At 40.5% G+C, this 17963-nt stretch overlaps 2 protein-coding genes across 34 annotated transcripts in view; one reads left to right on the forward strand and one right to left on the reverse strand.

Annotated features, from left to right (window-relative positions):
• Nucleotides 1-55: 55 nt before the first annotated feature.
• Nucleotides 56-8471, forward strand: ccdc77 (coiled-coil domain containing 77). Of its 3 annotated transcripts, none has more exons than XM_027001052.3 (12): nucleotides 56-427; nucleotides 780-832; nucleotides 1463-1628; nucleotides 1815-1957; nucleotides 4368-4464; nucleotides 4565-4646; nucleotides 4837-4922; nucleotides 5096-5244; nucleotides 5496-5742; nucleotides 6159-6284; nucleotides 6390-6542; nucleotides 7080-8471. In XM_027001052.3, the coding sequence occupies exons 2-12, from the start codon at nucleotides 795-797 to the stop codon at nucleotides 7224-7226; spliced, it is 1434 nt and encodes a 477-aa protein (XP_026856853.1). In that variant the 5' UTR covers nucleotides 56-427; nucleotides 780-794; the 3' UTR covers nucleotides 7227-8471. The 3 variants fall into 3 exon arrangements, with proteins under 3 accessions (XP_026856853.1, XP_081568286.1, XP_081568287.1); XM_081712160.1 differs by having other exon boundaries at nucleotides 59-202; XM_081712161.1 differs by lacking the exons at nucleotides 56-427; nucleotides 780-832 and adding an exon at nucleotides 872-1059.
• The window catches only part of ankrd26 (ankyrin repeat domain 26), a 27513-nt gene continuing 17975 nt past the window's right edge, over nucleotides 8426-17963 (reverse strand). For 24 of the 31 annotated variants that reach the window (XM_081712128.1, XM_081712126.1, XM_035535201.2 and 21 more), the window contains 14 exons: nucleotides 17357-17938; nucleotides 16995-17147; nucleotides 16627-16802; nucleotides 16323-16416; nucleotides 16102-16128; nucleotides 15085-15162; nucleotides 13785-13919; nucleotides 13421-13533; nucleotides 12910-13054; nucleotides 12174-12464; nucleotides 11737-11972; nucleotides 11000-11237; nucleotides 9372-9417; nucleotides 8426-9170 (listed from right to left, as the gene is read on the reverse strand). In XM_081712128.1, coding sequence (XP_081568254.1) covers nucleotides 9013-9170; nucleotides 9372-9417; nucleotides 11000-11237; nucleotides 11737-11972; nucleotides 12174-12464; nucleotides 12910-13054; nucleotides 13421-13533; nucleotides 13785-13919; nucleotides 15085-15162; nucleotides 16102-16128; nucleotides 16323-16416; nucleotides 16627-16802; nucleotides 16995-17147; nucleotides 17357-17938 — 2472 coding nt within the window. In that variant the 3' untranslated portion in view covers nucleotides 8426-9012. Of the gene's footprint in view, nucleotides 9171-9371; nucleotides 9418-10658; nucleotides 10717-10999; nucleotides 11238-11736; nucleotides 11973-12173; nucleotides 12465-12909; nucleotides 13055-13420; nucleotides 13534-13784; nucleotides 13920-15084; nucleotides 15996-16101; nucleotides 16129-16322; nucleotides 16417-16626; nucleotides 16803-16994; nucleotides 17148-17356; nucleotides 17939-17963 lie in introns of those variants that run through there. The other 7 variants (XM_081712124.1, XM_081712152.1, XR_014123130.1 and 4 more) reach the window with 6 other exon arrangements.

Below are 17963 nucleotides of genomic sequence, written 5' to 3' on the forward strand. Positions count from 1 at the left end.
CATCATTGAACTTTTTTATGCAACAACTTCCGGATTACAGGCAAACCTATCAACAAAAGTAGCGTTAGCTAGCTAGTAATGTTTATGCTATTCCTTTGAAAGTTTTTTGATTAATTGTATGGCCTTTCGGGTGTGAAATACTTTACGCAAAAAAAATTTTTTAAACGTAATTTGTCCAGTCAGCAACCGATATTTAATACCAGTAAGATTGGTCTGTAAAACGACTCAATTTGTTACTAACCTTAGCTAACGCTGGCTAGTTTAACGGTCGTTCACGAACTAAGATAACCGCTAACTAACTAGCTACCGAATTGACAGCTTCCAAAAGTCAACTTAGTAGCTAGCGTAACTAGTTAACCGGTCAGCTTTTTTAAATTTGATTTTGAAAGGAAGTAGGAAGCTAATCTGTTAGTCAATTTGCACTTGGGTAACTATACATGGTTTTTTTTCCTAGCTAAAGTGAGACGCTTTGTCCGTTCAAATTTCCCACCCTCACCATCTAGCGTCACTGATGAGAAATTGTCCGACAACCGTATTTTGTTATCGTAAAGGTTCCTAGAAGCTAGTTAGGTTTTTCTCACACTTGTCTAATTTAAGATGATTATATAAATATGTGATTAATATATTTATTGCTTAGGCTTTGTATTTTGGTTATAAACTATTCACTGTAAACGTAAAATTTAATAAGTTAATTTCCAATGTGTGGTTTGTCCTATAGCCCTAAAACGTTATCGCCAATATTAAAATGTTTACTGCAATTTTGATTTGCATTTTTACAGACAGTACGTAGCGTGATGGAATCGCCCCCCAAAAGTGAGCGTGTTAAAATGGGGTAGGTGTGCGCTGCTTGCTTCACGCTACCTAAAGACCACTGTGGCACGCTTCCCTGGTACAGCTCGCATATCTTGGAGTGATGTTATACCACGGAGGAATGGGTTTCGGAGTTAAATGAATAAGACAAACGTAAAGTAAACAACGAAGTGGTTCAGTGAAAATAAGCTTTGGGCTTGTGGCCCTCATAATGGCATAGCAAACCACAACTGTATTTAGAAAATGAGTGTAAGACCTGTTATGTTTCAAAATCTACAGGAATGCAATGCATTTTTATTGGTGACCAACTGGGTTTGTTTTAATTTGTTCATCCACTTAAAGGCTTAGAACCAAGTGCTGGTTGTCCTTACATAGACTAAAACTATTCTAAGGCTATTCTAGGGCTCTATGTGGAATTACCATCTATATGTACATAGTTAAATGTTTCTTGTGTTTTTGTTTGTGTTTTTTTGTTTGTTGGTTTGTTTTTGGGGCAATGAACAAAGTAGTTTTATCTCTGTTGCCAAGTTGTCTTTTTATTCTTATGCTATGAACAAAATGAAATGCTTTATCTTGCAGTGAGGAGATGCATGCTATCCTTTTCAAATAAATAAGTAAATAAATAAGACCTGTGGATTATTTGTGAGCACAGGCAGGAGGTGGACTCTCCGCTGCCCCCCATCTCTGAGCGGCTGGCCTATCTGCGACCATCTCGTGAGCTGCTGGAGTTCTACAGACAGAAATTGGCCCAGTTTGATGCAGAACACGATGACCTGCTGCAGCTGCTGGAGAAGTACAAGAGCACTACAGAGGACCAGGTAGACCATTGCACCCAGAACAGGGACCTGAGGGGCCCATAGGTTTTGTTTCCAGTTGGATGTGTGCACACATATTCCTGTGTGTGTCTTAAACGTGTGCATTGATGCATGAATGTGGACAGGTTGTGCTTTGAACTACTGTATTTTTGTTTGTGTGTATCCATGTAACAGTGTGTGTTTTTGTAGCACAAACTGCAGTGGGAAGTGCGTCAGCGTGAAGAAGAGATAGCGGAACTACAGAAGGCCCTCAGTGACATGCAGGTCTACCTCTTTCAGGAGCGGGAGCAGGCTCTTCGCCTATATGCCGAGAATGATCGACTTAAGATCAAGTGAGACCTCTCTGCTCTTCTTTCTGTCAGAATAAAATAAAATTCAAAATAGAACTACCAAATAGAGTAATAAACACAATGTCTGTTATAGGAAGTTGACCATAAGCTAGTATAAAGATATATGTTTTGAGTCTAGATTTAAAGATTGAGAATGAGATGTGTACTGAGGAAGATGGTGTGTTCCAAAATTGAGGGACCTTATAAGAAAAAGCTCAACCTCTTGCTGTGGTTTTTCCTCCCTCGAGGCACTTTACAAGTGGAGTGTACATTCCAATGAGTTCACTGACATACAGTGGAGCCAAACCATGTACAAATGTATAAGTCAGGAGAGGTATTTTATAGTTTTTGTAGTGTTTAACTGGCAGCCAGTGCAGAGATGAGAGAATTGGAGTAATATGTGACATATAAGAGCATCTAGCTTGAAGTGCATTACAGGAGTATAGTCTAGAGTTAATAAAAGCATGAACCACCTTTTCAGCATCCTTTAAGGACAATATATTTGGCAATATTATGCAGGAGAAAAATGAAGTTTTGACAATGTTGCAAATCAAATTGGAATCAAAGGTTTATGACAGTTGTGCTATAAATGATTGCAAAACTTTGAGGATTCAGAGCAAATTTAGAAATTTTCTTTTTCCCCAGGTCCAAGTAATAGAAATTCATTTTTGTTTCAATTAAAAGGAGAGTTATTTGTCAATCAGCCTATAATGTCTTTGACACATTCATTTTAATTATATTGATGGCATCATTTGGCTTAGCTGATGCATAAAGCTGCACGTCATTAGTATAACAGTAAAAACTAATACCAAATGACTGTAAAGAGAATAGTAATGAGCCAAGTACTGATCTTTGAGGAGCACCATATTTCATTTGTGTACATTTACATTTATGGAACTTGGCAGACGTTCTTATCAAGAGCAACTTACAAAAGTGCTTTGTCATTAACTCATAGAATGTATTCTAGCCAGTATACTAGGTTAGAGTTCAATATATCATAGAACTAGAATGCTGTTGAAATACAGGGATCAATGCTGATGGCTAGAAGTGCAAAACACAAGTTCTCTCTAGGCAAAATCAAAGTTAATTGTCTACATATAAAAATAGATAGTGGTCAGTCAATGATCTTATGATCTTAGTCTTTTAACCAATAAGATTTTATAGCCTGTTGATCCTATGGTCAATAGTGTTGAACAGTGCCCTGCGATCTGAGTGTGAAAATAGTGAAACAGGTCATTGATTACTCTAGTTAACACTATTTCAGTACTATGGTGGGGTTGGAACCAAGATTGAAAAATATGAACACAATTTTGATACAGAAAGGAGCACAATAGTTGCAATACCACTTTCTCTGAGATTTTTGTAATAAAGGGGAGGTTACATATTAGCCTATAGTTAGCAACCTCGATAGGACCAAGATTTTTGTTTTTTGATCATGGGTTTAATGGCTGCTAGTTTTAACGACTTAGGTGTAGAGCTGATGCCAAGGTATGAATGTATTATAGTAAGCAGTGGATTAGAGACATCTGCTGCAGTACCTGTGTTGGCTCTGAGTCAAGTATACATGATGGTGGTTTGGACAAGTGTTGACTGAAATTAAATTGGATTTCACTGAAAGACACTGGTTGCACTTAATGGCATGTCAGCATATGTGGCTGAGCATGGGGGAAAACTTTGAATTTGTAATCTAATCTTATTATTTAAAACATTAAGAAAATAATTCTGGTTTGCCAGAAGGGTGGCTTCAGTTTCCTGTTTCTGGTTAATTTAATGAAAAGGAATCTGAGATTGTTTTGTTTTTCATTATTCTTTATTAGAAATGAAAAATACAATAATAAGGGTAGCTTGTACTGTACTAAGTAATTCTTCCATTCAGTTCAGAAACACTGGTTTTGTTGACCAGCATTTACTCTAACAGCCTGTTTTTTTGTATGTATACAGTCATTGTACCAAGGTACATGCCTTTTTTCCTGTAACCCTTTTCATTGTAACTGGTGCGACACTATCTAAAGACTTGCAAAGCAAAGATTGCAGGCTTTCTGTTACATGCACAAGATCATCAAGGACTAACAGAGTAAGGATCAATGTAAAACCAGTTAGGTTATTAATAAATGAATGAATAGAAGACACTGTAACAGTATGTTTATGATAACGGGGTTGCATGCAGATGTAGGTCAGCACTACTTCATGCATGATTAGGTAGTGGTCAGAGATGGTCATTTTGGGAAATAGTTACTAAGCCTGTACTTCAGTACCAAGAGAAAGTTATAAGTGTGATGGTCACGTGTCCATATACTTTTGCCCATATAGTGTACATTAAGCTTTGTAGCAAACATGAGGCGTCTACCTGTATATAAAAGAGTGAAATTAAATGAAATATTTAGCACTGATGTCTCTCGGTACTGCTATCTAGAGAGCTTGAAGACCGGAAGAAGATTCATCACCTTTTAGCCCTGGTGGGTCCAGATACTGGGGCGATCACCTATTTTCACAGGGAGCCTCCACACAAGGTCAGAAAATACCAGTTTTTATTTTTAATAGTGAGAAACTTTCATGCAGGAGCTAAAAGACTAAGTGCTAAGGATTTGCCTCATGTGCATCTTTTTCTAGGTCATTATACCTCAGAAGAAACTTCATCCGAAAACACAGGAATATGAAAAAGCAGCAAAACCAAAGGCTGGATCTGCCAAAGGTTTGTCTTCATCAGACTTTTTTTTGTGTTTAAGTATTATTAGAACTTGCAAGGGTATGGAAATCATAGAAAAGATAGCTATGTCTGAAATGTCTTACATCCATTGATAAAATAGTGAAATCAACTCCTTAAATGCTACATAAAGTGTATAGAGTGGCATTTAATTTTATCTTTACTTTGTTCCATGTAGCAGGAGGCAAGAGACTGTTAAAAGACAGAGTAGATGACACAAACTCAGAGCAGTACAAGAAAGATAACCAGACATTGCTGCTACAGGTGTGTAACATCTTGCTTGAAAACCAATTGGAGAATGTTCTGTATTACAGTGATATAGGCTTCAAGTCTGTATACCATACAAGCTGTTTTACCCAGCCTGTTATGCACATTACAACCAGAAAAGTTTCCCACAGCTGTATGACCAAATATTCTCTCCTGTGTATGTTTGCCAGGTGGAGGCACTGCAGGCACAACTGGAAGAGCAGACGCGGCTGGCTAAAGAGCAGGTGGAGTCCCTTTTGGAGGACAGGCGTATTCACATGGAGGAAGGACATGTCCAGCATCAGAGAGACCAGGAGAGAATCACCGCCCTCACTGACAAGTAGTGCTAGCTTTCCGAAATATTTGCCTTCTGTCTACTGTTTCTTTTTTATCCCCTCCTTTAAGTGAGTAGAAAGTAAATATGACATTATATATAAAATTATTTTCTACTACTTTACTAGTTAATTTTACAAAAATGTTACAAAATTAGGCTTTTAGGGTCAGTCATTGGTACTACTAATTTTGAGAAATTGAGAGTCTTCAGCCCCACACCAGTCCTTCCTCTCTTCACTACTTTCATCATCTATGTAGACTCCAGCGCACACAGAATCTGCTGTATGAGAGCACAAGAGACTTTTTGCAGCTCAAGTTTGAAAGTCGAGCCCATGAGAAGAGCTGGATGGTGGAGAAGGACAGGCTGCTGAGAGAGCTTGACTCCTGTCAGGAGAAGCTAAGGGAGGCACGTTGCTTCCCAGAGCAGCCAGGACCTTCTGTAGCTCCCTTGCTCCTCACCCAGCCTTGCCCAGACAGCAGTCACACGCATCAAGAGGAAGTAAGGGTAAGACCAGAGAATCAGTTCCTTTCTCCCTGCCCTCTCCAGTCCTTTTCTGGTTTAATCACCCTGTAACTCAGGCGTGTCCAGATCTGGTCCTGGTGGCCTCCAACCCCAATCTAACACGGCTTGTCCTGGCCTCTTAATATTATATTAAACTTAGCCAGGTACGCAACATAAGAGATCTGCAGGGAGGCAGATCTCTAGAACTGGATTTGGGCACCCAAACTGTAACTCATGGAACCTTTTGTGCAGTCCGTAATGTGTTATTTGCCCTATACCCTTTAGAATGTTTTGTTAACTTTATGAAAGCAAATACAAAAACTATAGAATTGGGATCAAGCCTTGACTAAGTTAATACTGCACTATTTTTAACAATAAATTACCTCATATAATGCAAGTTGTTGTAATTTCTTATTTAGGCACTACAAGAGGAGCTCAAGCAAGCCCATAAGCTGGCAGAGATGTACAGGGAACAGTGTGTGTCGCTGGAGGCAGATCTGGCCCAGATCCAAGAGGAAGGAGATGTAGGCAGAGAGATCTTCAATGTAAGATGTACTGAAAACATGAACATGGTTGGCACATGCTGTAATTGGCACAGATTAAAACAAAGTGAGTCATCCGCATGTGTATGTATGTGTGTTGCGGTCCAGGAGCGGTCTGACAAAATGGCCAAGCGTCTTCAGTTAATGACACAGCGCTACGAAGCTCTGGAGAAGAGACGGGCCATGGAAGTGGAGGGTTTCAAGACCGACGTTAAACACCTTCGACAGAAACTCAAAGATGTGGAGAAACAACTTTTTAAGGTGACCAGTTTCAGAAAAAAATACTCCAAAAATGTAGTTTTCTGAGTAACTGCTCTTTTAGCACCTGTATGATGGAGAGTAGAGCAACTTGTGTGAGGTCTTTCACTTAATTAGTTAAGCTACAGCATATAAATTAACACACATGAGAGATACAGGTACACTTTTGTAAAGTCTCTGGTTACAACATATTTTGTGATTCTAGAAGGTTGTACTTCAGAGTAATTAAGATATCAGTTCAGTTACTTATTTCTCAGCTACTCCCAGCAGTGACGTGCAAATAAACATACATCAGATATTGCAATAAATTCACATATACCATATAACAGAGATGAAAAACTTCCCTAGTTCATTGTGCTTGGGCAGTTTAAAAATAATTTCAGAGCTGTAAAACATTTGGAAGCTGTAACTGGGAGGGTTAGATATAAACTTGCGTAAATTTAAATAGTCAGAAATTACCAGGACACCAGCTATGTATTAAATGTCATTACATTTTATAGGGGCATTAATTCAATTTTGTTTTTTTTAATTTTCTTTTAGGTGACTCTTAATGTGGGGCCAGACCAGGACTTGGCCATTCTGCATGAGGTGCGACAGTCAAATGCCCGTACCAAGAAAATCCAGGGGGAATTAAAAACCCTAAAAGCAAAGATATATGGACTGGAGAATGAACTAAGATTCAGTTGAATTCTGAAATGAGAAAATTCTTAATCTCCAAGTCCTTTAACAAGCAAATCACTAGATTTAATCAAGGATGACAATCCTGTAAGGGGTAAGTTATGCCAGTTGTAATAATGAAGTAAAGATGGTCCTTGGTCAAATCATTATTATATAATGTCTGTATTTCATACAGAGGCCCAGAGACATGAAGTAGTCCAAGGGCATTTGTATATTTATTTATTACTAATATTTTTAAAACACATTATCTTTTTAAAATGCTACCAGTATTTCCCCTGGTAGAAAAACTGGCATTTTTTTCTTAATAATGTGATTATATATGAATTTATGGCAGTTCTCAAGTTTTGTCTTAACACCAGTAACAACACAACAACAGTCATTTGATTCCAGATTGCCATTTTCAGATCACTCTATTTGAACTTTCAGAAATTCAAAACAATTAAATGAATAAACACTTACATGCATGAAAAGATCATAACAGTCCAATGATCCACCATGATGCACTGTATTATTGTTTTTGGTTAAACTCTGGATCAGTATACCATCTAAGGATGCATACTCAAAATTAAATAAAAATCCACAAAATAAATCTGGTCACAGAGCTTATTTAGAATTTAAAAATAGTATTAAATCATTCAAATTGACTTACAAACGCAAATGAGATTCTCTTTGATTAAGTTTTTCAGATCAACTTTAACACTGAAATGCTTGTAATGGACACAAAAAAGCATATGAAATCGAACAAATCTATACTGCATAGTGCAGCATGATCTGGTGTTGTAGCTGGTATAATTCACTAGGTCATATTCTAGTTTGTCTCAATTCAAGTATGTGTTAACAAATTGCTACATTTCCCAAATTAAGAGTTTTATCCACAAAAGTTGACAAATATATTGCACCAAAGCACAAAATGTACCATTATTATCCGGCAATAAGTGTCATGGTACCAAATTCAATACTTTTTTTTTCTTCCTTTAAACAAAATACACTACAAAGAACTACAAAAAACATTAACAAATATATCAAATATCTGCATATATTCAAAATATCAAAGCTGTAACAGACAAAACTGTAGCTAGCAGCGAATGCAAATTTAAAAGCTACACTCTGCACATAACCATTTATCACAACCATCATAGCTTCCACCACTATTTCATTAAAAAAAACCATTTCATTCTTACTCCTGAGTATCCAAGGTACAAAGTGCATTGTCAGTCCACCTTATCTAAAAATAAACATCAGAGTGTTAATGTACAGACTTTGGCCTTTTCTGGTGGTAGTGTGGTAGCATAATGCACAATTGCTCCTGAAGGCTTGTAGCAGTCATAGCCATCTAACTCGGCACCTTCATTTCTCCATTTGGCATGCTTCTTTCCCCTTGCCTCAGGATTTATAACACACCCCTTATCTGTCCCTACTGTTAGAAGTGACAGTGTTCAGTTAGTGACAAACAAAATATTCCTAAGTCTAGTTTATCCATTACAGGACCAAAAGGAGAGAACGTACAGGTAGAATTCTGCATGACTGCTATAAGGGGGTGTTTCTTAACACTATAACAATAACTTTAGTAATCCTTAAGACAAGCAGACTCAAATATTAATTGATAATGCAGGTTCTCTTTCCAGACAAATATATAAATCTTTTGTTATTTACTCAATAACAATGAGAAAGAAATGCACTTTTATCATCTCTCTGTAGGTTCTGCATCTTGAGAGGGATTTTAGGTCATAATTATTGTGCTAAGCAAACAGCTCCATTGGCCCAATCTAGTGTGTAGTGTTCATTGGCTCTAGGCTCAGATCATGTAGTTCTTTTTAAGAACCTCCAGGTACTGTTGGGTAGCTTTGCTCAGTGGGTCTTGCTGCTCCAGGTTCAGGTTTAAATTCTTCTGAGAGGCACAGGCAGAACCCACTGGAGACATCCGGGCTGAGCCGCCCTCCAGCTCTGTTGTAGCTAGGAAAGGGAGACGAGGAGATTATAAAGGGAAAATTATGCTTCTGATGGTCAGGCGTGGTTGGGCCAAATGACTTATTTGTAGAGAACCTCTATTCATTTATTAAGTCCAAATTATGATGGGTAAATTTGCTTTTTGATGTTGGAAAGAATTTAAATGTTGGAAAGTGAGATACATAGTAGTATTAAAAAAGTACTTACCATAGTCCAACTCCTTTGATATGTTTTTCTCCAGTTCAGACTGCATCTGCATGAGAGCCAAAATGGAAAAAACAAATGAGTATTGTATGTACCTCCTTTCTCAAATCAGCTGTGGAAAAACCTGACATTTCAGTTACTTTAGTAAGCAAGTAATATATTTTGATAAGAAATGCAAGTCCAACTTTTCACTGCAGTATTCTTTTTTTAAAAATTCTGAATAAATGCTGACCTCCATAAAACTATTATTTCTATAGCACATTCCAAGCCTGTTACTTTAATTTCTTGAGAATATGGTACTTAAATTTAGTTTTAAAATTAATATATGGATAATACAGCACATGGAATGCATGTTACTGACTACAAAACTAGTAATGTCAAAGACAATAATCCAAGTATTACAGGAGGACAAGTCACAACTGGATGACAAATTTGGTAGGTTTTTATTCCCTTCTGTCCCTGTAAAGGTTAGTTATCTTAATCTCAGCCTCAAAGACAACAACCTCCCGTAATCATAAATTTTGAACTACTGTGTTTAACAGGAAGTTTGGTTTAAAGATGACCTTTTCGCAAACTGCACAATAAATGGCCTGTATGATCTGAATACTTCAGATACATTTTTATGATGTTGGCATTCGAACCCAAGTTCAGTTTCCTTTTCTTTGTAGAAGTATCTTAATTTACAACACGTGAAACATCAAATAAAAAAGCATTGCTGGTTTAGGTTAATGGATCATAAGCCTATGTTGTGCACTGATTTTGCATCACCTCAGCACAGCACACTTTATAGTTACCCCAGTGGCTATTGAAACTAGACAGGGCAAAGATGCCAAAGAAATGAGCTGCTGGGAACACTTTCAATCATCATTTTCAATAATAATAACAGTAAAAACACATGACCAGAAAGTGGTCCATCATAGAGGTGTGACAGGCTTAATGGAATCATACGTAAAAATAGTCATTTAGAACCAGGTAGGCCTGTCATTTGGTAGGCTGAATGTCCTTCACATTTTTAAACAGTCCACAGCATGTTTCAGTTCATTTGCATTTATCTTGTATATTTTCAACTCTACCAGCAATATACACATTGTGATTACTTATAAAATCTTTTTAGCAATGGTTTTCAGAATGAGTATTTGGATACTCAGATGTGAACACTAAGTATTTGAAGCCTGTAAAAATATATTCAGGCCTGACTTACTGTCAAACTATGGTTCTGGGGGCAGGTAATTGAAAGGGCATCCCAATGACAAAGTATTGTATGCCAGTATGTTACATACAACTACACACCTGCTTATGAATCAGGTTGAAGAGAGCAGAGATGAGAGACAGACTTTTGAGCTAGAAGCTGAAGGAGCAAGAAACAGGAGAGTTATGTTTGCAGTTCCTCTACTGGGAAGTGAAGAAAAAATAGAAGAAACAAGGGCTTGAAAAGTGGAAGAAGAAAATTCAGATCTTATAAGAGCGTGAAGATTCTTTCCTATTCAGTCAAGATGACTAGCTAACTGGCTAATTATTTTCTTAAAACCTCTTCTAAATTTGCTCTTCAAAATACCACCTCAAAATAGTGAACTATGCTTCAAGTCTAAGCAACACTAATTTGACATTGACTCAAGCCTACTAGAGCTCACCTTTGCCAGGTAGGCCTCCACATGGTTGCCCTGTGGTTCCCCCACAGAGCCCAGCAGAGAGGTGCCCAGGTTCCTGTTGAGTGGTCCCAGCGATGACCCATACGCCCCCACGGAGCCTAGAGAGGCGCCCTCCAACCCTCCCAGGCTGCCATTCATTAGACCGCTGCTGAGAATCGACTTGCTGCGCTGCCTCTCGCTCAGTAGCTTTGCATTGGTCTCCGCTAGCCGCTCGTTAGACCTGAGAGACGATGTGTGGTCAGCAGACACGCACCCGTGACAAAGACACCGTACCACAAAGCACGTGGACGCAGAATTCGTAATATATGGCCACAGTCAAGCGTATGCATTTACTACTCTTGGATTGCTCAGCACTGCAGCAGTGCTTCAGTTTTGAGTCCCAGCTGTACACGGTTTCCTCCTCTGTCATGCAACAGAATCCTACATTGTTTTTTTTTTCTTCAACGGATATGTGGTATGCGGCATGTATTAAATGTAGCAGAATGAAAGTTCAGCAACATTATGTAACCTGTAATTAAAAGTGTCCTACTCTTACTATTGTGCAAGTAGAAAACTACTAGTTTGAAATATAAGGGAACGTAATGAATGAAAATAGATTAAAGGTTGTGGCTTGCAGGATCCAAATACAAAGCTCAACATTAGTACCAGTCAACACAAAGGGAGTCCAGCAGAGAAAAATCAGTCATCACACGTTCCAGAGATTTCTGCGTGCACCTCACCTCTCCAGCTTGGCGGACAGGCTCTTGCGAAGTTTCAGCTCCTCGGTGTAGAGCTCCTGGTAGCGCTCAAGCTCTGTTCGGCTGGAGTCCCTCTGCACCAGACTGTCGTGCTGAGCGGTACGCACCCGGCTCAGGTCACCCTCCAGCTCCCTGATGCGCTGCTCCAAGTGCACCCTCTGGCTGGCCTCATTAGCAGCCTTCATCTGCTCCAGAGCCTCCTGGGATGCTGCCTGCGTCTGGGAACAAAATGGTAGATGTTCTGTATATTGTAGAATGGTAAAACCATGGCAACAGAAACATGAGATTAATCAACATGACATTCCTCCAGGAAGAAATGTAGTGCAGTCACGCGTGAATAAAACAAGCAAAAACTCATTGAGTTAGAAAATCTCTAACGCACGTGTGTCTACTCATCACAAGGTCCCCTATTCCTGTACCTGCAAGAAGATGTTGACCTCCTCCAGCTTGTGGCGTATCTCCTGTCTGGCTCTCTCCTCCATCTCCCTGCGGTACTGCTCGGCCTGGCTCTGGTCCATGACCCCAGCCTCCGCCTGCCTGCGCAGGGCCACCACCTCATTCTCCAGCTGCCGCTTGCTGCGCTCCAGCTGCTCGTGACTGCGGCCCAGGCTCCTCAAAGCCCCCAGTTGCTCCTTCAGCTCCCTGTTCACCTCCTCCTGCCTAAAGCACCGCAACGCCTCCCGCTCCAACTGCCCCTGCAGGTCGTCGACCTTCGGGAAATGGAGGGAGACAGAGGGGAGGGGCCAAGGAGGACCAGAAAAAAACAGGTAAAAGAAGGGGAGGGGAGAATGTCATGCGGGAGAATAACGGATAAAAAGACAGAAAGAGAGAAAAGGGAAAGATGATGGAAATTGGACAGGGCTATGGATGGAGCAGCTAAGGGATCAAAAAGAAGCTAAGAGAAGCTAGAAGAAAAGAGTCAGCGGTGACCTACACAAATTCTGTTTTGCTTCCCCATAATATCATGTATAGTCTTAGGTTTCCCTTACAATTTAATGAATAAAGTTGTGAAAATTAGTTTTTTGAATTCTGATGGGTGAGAGGAAACATTACATTTTTCAGTTATCCAGTTTATTATTCTGAAAAACGGTGAGATACTTAGTATTCCCAACAAGACCCGTGACCGTGAGCAGTGTTGCGCAGGTGAGCACATACCTTGGCCTTCATCCGGGTGATGGCCCCTTCTGCCTCACTGTGCCTGTGGCCCAGCTCTACTCTCAGGCTGCCCACAGGAGAATCCAGCTCCCCTCCAGCCTGCTCCCGCAGCTTCTTCTTAGCGGTCTTCACCAGAGTCCGCAACCTAAAACGCGTGCGCACTTAATTTACCCATCATAAATACAATTGACGAGCAGTGTAAAAGTGCCTATATCCCCCCCAGCACTTTCCACAATGTTGGAATCCAGTTGAATAGTTAGACATCAATACATCTGCTATGTTAACTGTGGCATGAAACATTCTCACAGTCGGATCAAATCAGGATCTTAGTGTCGGATACATCACTCACCACAGCACAGCACCGTACTAACTGCGTAGCGCACGTAATACAAATAATGCCAGGTATACCACTTATATCCCATACTTCCACAGGATGAGGAACATGCAGACGAGGTCCTGGCGGATAGAGCCAGGTCTCTGCACTGCAGGGCTGAATGGCTTGACATGTCACCTGTACATTTCTTTCTGGAGCTCAGTGTTTCTCTTCATCTCTTGTTCTAGCCGAGTATCCACAGCCTTTTTCTGTTCTGCCATCTTCTTGGTCTTCTTCTTCTCTAGCTCTACCTGGAGGACACAGAGGCCAGTGTGGTTACAAACGGACTCTTCAGTACACAGATGCTTTTGGAGAACCAACCAAAAAAACATAATTTACAAATGTTGAGGGGAACAGAGATCCAGGACACTTCCTGTGAATCAAGAACTAGAGTGGTGTTTCCACAACCAGGACAGAAATGGCAATATATGCATTATTAGTGTCCTACATTCACATAAGAGTAACCTAGAACAGAGAAGTGAAGTGTGGTTCCCATAATTACCTGGTTGCTGAGCTCTCCCTTCTGCTTCTCCAGTTCAGCAAGGCGGAGTCCAATTCGTGAGCGACTCTTCAGCTCCTCCTCCCAAAGGGCCTGGGAGTCATGGGCATTATGGGATAGCACATTCTGTTTCTGCATCTGAAAACAGGACCCAGTAACAATCGAAACTAAGGTGTTCTTCATGCCTGCATACTTACACAACACTACTGACGTTGATGAAAAAGCCAGCTATACTTTATTATTTGCTATGGGTGCAAGTTAGGTGATAGACATGATACAACAAATTTAGCCCTGTACTGACCCACAAAGCATCTTTTTTTTTACAGTTAAATCATGTTACAGTTCTTAATTACTTCTTTTAATTGACTATTAAGTGGACTTTTAATGGGACTATTCTGTTGCGTCTATATATTGCTATAAATAATGTTACTTTCTTTATTAAGCACCTAAGCTTACACCCTGTTGTCCTTTGCCCTGAGACACTCAATGCTTTCAGTACCAAATATAGCCTGACGAAATGAATCAGTATTCTGGATAAGTGAATCAAATTGTGCGTGCTAATTTGATTCAGATGGGTGACACGCAAGCCAGCTGGCTCAAGCAGTAACCTACCCAGCTAACCTACATGGCTATGCAAAAAACAAAGGATATCCTTTTCTCTCATCCACGGCTTGTGGGGACAATGGGCTCACTGAGTCAAATTTGGAAGAGAGAAAATACGGCAAAGACTCCAGACGCCTAAAAAGTACAGAGTAGTCCAAAGAATGTGAACAGAAGATCACATAGACAAACTGGTTTTCCTAGCCAAGAACCTTAAAACAGGCAAAGAACTTCCCTAATGTAATTACAGAAGAAGAAAGTTACATTCAGACAATGGACTTTATACATTTTGTGGGGGTTTTATGACAAGTTATCATTTTGGTATTGAGAATTATGATGCTACACATTTTATCTAAGTCAAATTAAGGTATTATGACGAGCCTTGTTAAAACTGATCTCCCAATACACAAGGTTGGCCTTTAATAATATCAACATGATTTTTACTAACTGTGATTCTCAGCCTTTTCTGTACACTAAATTTAAGCATTTTTACAACTGCTCATTCTTAAAAACATCTGTATTATCCCATTCTGTAGAAATAAATATATTTTCTCTCGTGGCCTTCCAGTAACCCTGTGCATCATAGGAAGCCAGCAGTATACCCATCCAAATGTCACCTAGTGTGAATAGTTACTTCAGTAGATATATGATTAGACTCAGTAAGGCAAGCACAAAAGACTACAAAGAAGGAGAAGCGTCCCACCTCACGACTGAGCTGGTCCTCCAGGGTCATCTTGCTGCTTTGCAGATTTGTGACTAAATCTTCAAATCGATGCCGCACCTACAAAGACACAATGGGTCATGTCAAAGGTAATATAGTCTTTCAGTAGACTCCATTAGAAAACTGAAATTTAGACAATCTGCCAACATGCTTCATGCAGATCTAGATATATTCTCATGGAAAATCAACATTAAAATGTGCTTGAGATACCTTACCCAGAAACAATAACTACAGCAGGGAGGAAAGAGATCATTTGACAAGCTGAATCAAATGAAACAAATTTGCATAAAGTATCACCACCACCAAGAGCAGAGAACACTCCATAAACAACCCAGCAGATTATTCAAATAAGATCATTTAAACACATTTTCCTGCAGGGCTTGATTTTTAAATGTATTCAAAATTTAAATTTTGAATATCTTTTCAGAGGAGGGCTGGGTGATAAATCCCAAAAGGACTGTGATAAATGTTATCACAATAGAAAAAATTTTGGGAAAAAAAATTGTTGCATATGAGACAAAAATGTATACATATGAGACACATTTACAAATGACTCTAGATATATTGCTCTAGACCATACAACAGAATTGAATAGCCAATTGTCCAGTTACTAATGATCTCCTAATGTAGGGACTATATATGAATACAAAGCAATGATTTCCTATATGGTTCACCCAGTATACATGAAAACACATTTGGCATTAAAGCTGACATAATGCATTTTAACTGTCACTGTTTAATTTAATTATCACAAAGCCAGACCAACAAAGCAGAGCCAGATCAACAAAAACTGTCACTAATTGCCTGTGTTTATTGGCCAGCCATACACACTGGGATACTCTTTGTACTTTTTTCTAATCATATATATTTGCTTGGGTTGAATCTGGACCATCCTGAAAAAAAAAATGAATGCAATTAAAATAAGTTATTACATCCAGTAAATTTCCTAATCAATCAGGAAAGAGGGAGCTAGCATCACAGTCACTTATAGATACCAACCCGCCCTCCTGGTGATGAGTCTGATGGCTGTGAAGAGAACACTTTATACAATCAGAACTGTCAAAAGAGCTCTACATCACTTTCCATTTTCCACATCACAATCTTAATTAGATTTTATGAGCTACAATTTTTCCCTCTGAGGAAAACTTACTAAGATGGTTGTTAAAGAATCTGAGAGACAGAGATTTCAACAGTTTTCTTATGCGCTGACTGGCTCTCACCACAGTTGCCTCCTGGGCTTCTTTCTGGAGCACTTCAATGCGGCTGGTCTGCTGCTTAGCTGCAGCCTCTAGTCTTGCATTCTCTATCTCCAATCTGCAATCAGGAAATGATAACATTATGCTCTGCTCCTAGGCATATCAGTCATCTTTTAGAGACCCTGACCTTAAACATCAAACACATGCTAAAAAAAGCCCTGAAACTTGTATCACAGAGTACACAAGCAACACCTAAAAAGTATTTTTTTAAAAACTGTACATATATGCATATCAATCAAATTATACATCAACAAGTGCATGGTTATACCTCTGCATAGCCTCCTCCAGCTGTTTGATGGTCTGGTCTGTGTTTGCTGTCCCTGCTAGTGCCTCTTGCAGTTTCTGACCAATGTTGATAACATCTCGTTCCTTGTCATCCAGACTGCCCTTCAGATTGTTCACGCGCCTCTCCGCCTGGATGTACAGCTCCTCACTCTCCTGCAGCTGGAGTTGGAACAACAGGAGCGCTCACTGCACTCACTAGCCATCTATACCCTCAGCTTTTTAAATCACTTCACTTAGTACTTAAACTTCAGCTTGAGTGAACTAGCCCACTAAAGGGCTGTGCTACAACCCACAGCACCATCCAGCAAATAAAGGGTTTAGTCTTTTGGAAGACTTTTTGTGGATGGATACCTTTCCCTTTAAGCGGTCCATATCCTTCTGAGTACGTGCTTTCTCCTCCTCCAAGTCACTGCGGTAGCGAGTGTTCACCTCCAAAGACGCCTCACACATAGACAGTTTCTTCAGAGAATCTGCCAGCTCCTGCTGTAGCTGCCTCAGAGAGCTCTGCCATTGACATATCACTACATTACAACCATTCTCCAGCTCAGACTGGCTAATGAATGTCTGTGAATAAGCTTTTGGGGAAGAAAAAAGATTCTGAGCTAACAAGTATGGGAAGGAGGAAAAAAAAAAAAAAAAAAGATTTATCATGCTCAAATTTACTTTTAGAAATTAAAAAGACACTATCAGAAGCACCCCCCTCCCCCCCACACCTCTCTCTCAGCTTTCTCCTGCTCCAGCCTGTAGTTCTGCTCTCGGAGCTCGGCATTCTTGGCTGCTAGCTCCTTGCTCCTCTCCTCTACCAGCTGCACCCTCTCCTCCCCGTCAGCCCGCAGCTGGTTCAGCACCTCAGTGAACCGCTCTTGTGCATCCGAGGCCGCCTGTTCCTTGGCCATTCCCCTGCTGTGGGCCTCCTCCAGCTGCTGGCGGAGTAGGGCGCCCTCGCTCTGTGCCTGGGCCAGCCTCTCCTGCATGGCCTCCTGGCGGGCGCCGGCGCGGCTGGCCCGGTCCCGCTCGCTCTGCAGCTCGGCCTCAACCTCCTTGAGGCGGGTGTGGGCCTGGTCACGTTCCCGCGCCACCGCCTCTAGCAGTGCGCCCTTCTCGGCGGCGGCCAGCGCCGCATGGTGCCCTTCGTTCTCCAGGCCATTGGCGTGCGCCTCTGCCCTGCTCAGCTTCTGCTCCAGGGAGTGTATGGAGTCGCGGTGCGTGCTGGCGTCCGCTGCCCATTTCTGCTGGGCGCGCTGGTGTTCATCGCGCTCGCGCTGCAGGGTACGCTCTGCATCAGCTCGCGCCGCCTGACAGAGGGAGATGTGGGGAAGG

The sequence above is a fragment of the Electrophorus electricus genome, chromosome 4 (assembly GCF_041902795.1).
Source record: "Electrophorus electricus isolate QZ-2024a chromosome 4, ASM4190279v1, whole genome shotgun sequence".
Classification (NCBI taxonomy): Eukaryota; Metazoa; Chordata; class Actinopteri; order Gymnotiformes; family Gymnotidae; genus Electrophorus; species Electrophorus electricus.

Bases quoted from the DNA above. Each gene is read 5' to 3' on its own strand.
- ccdc77 (XM_027001052.3), top strand. From the start codon at position 795: ATGGAATCGCCCCCCAAAAGTGAGCGTGTTAAAATGGG. The intron at 1,958-4,367 runs GTGAGACCTCTC...ACTGCTATCTAG, and splicing joins AATGATCGACTTAAGATCAA to AGAGCTTGAAGACCGGAAGA. The intron at 5,245-5,495 runs GTAGTGCTAGCT...TCATCTATGTAG, and splicing joins ATCACCGCCCTCACTGACAA to ACTCCAGCGCACACAGAATC.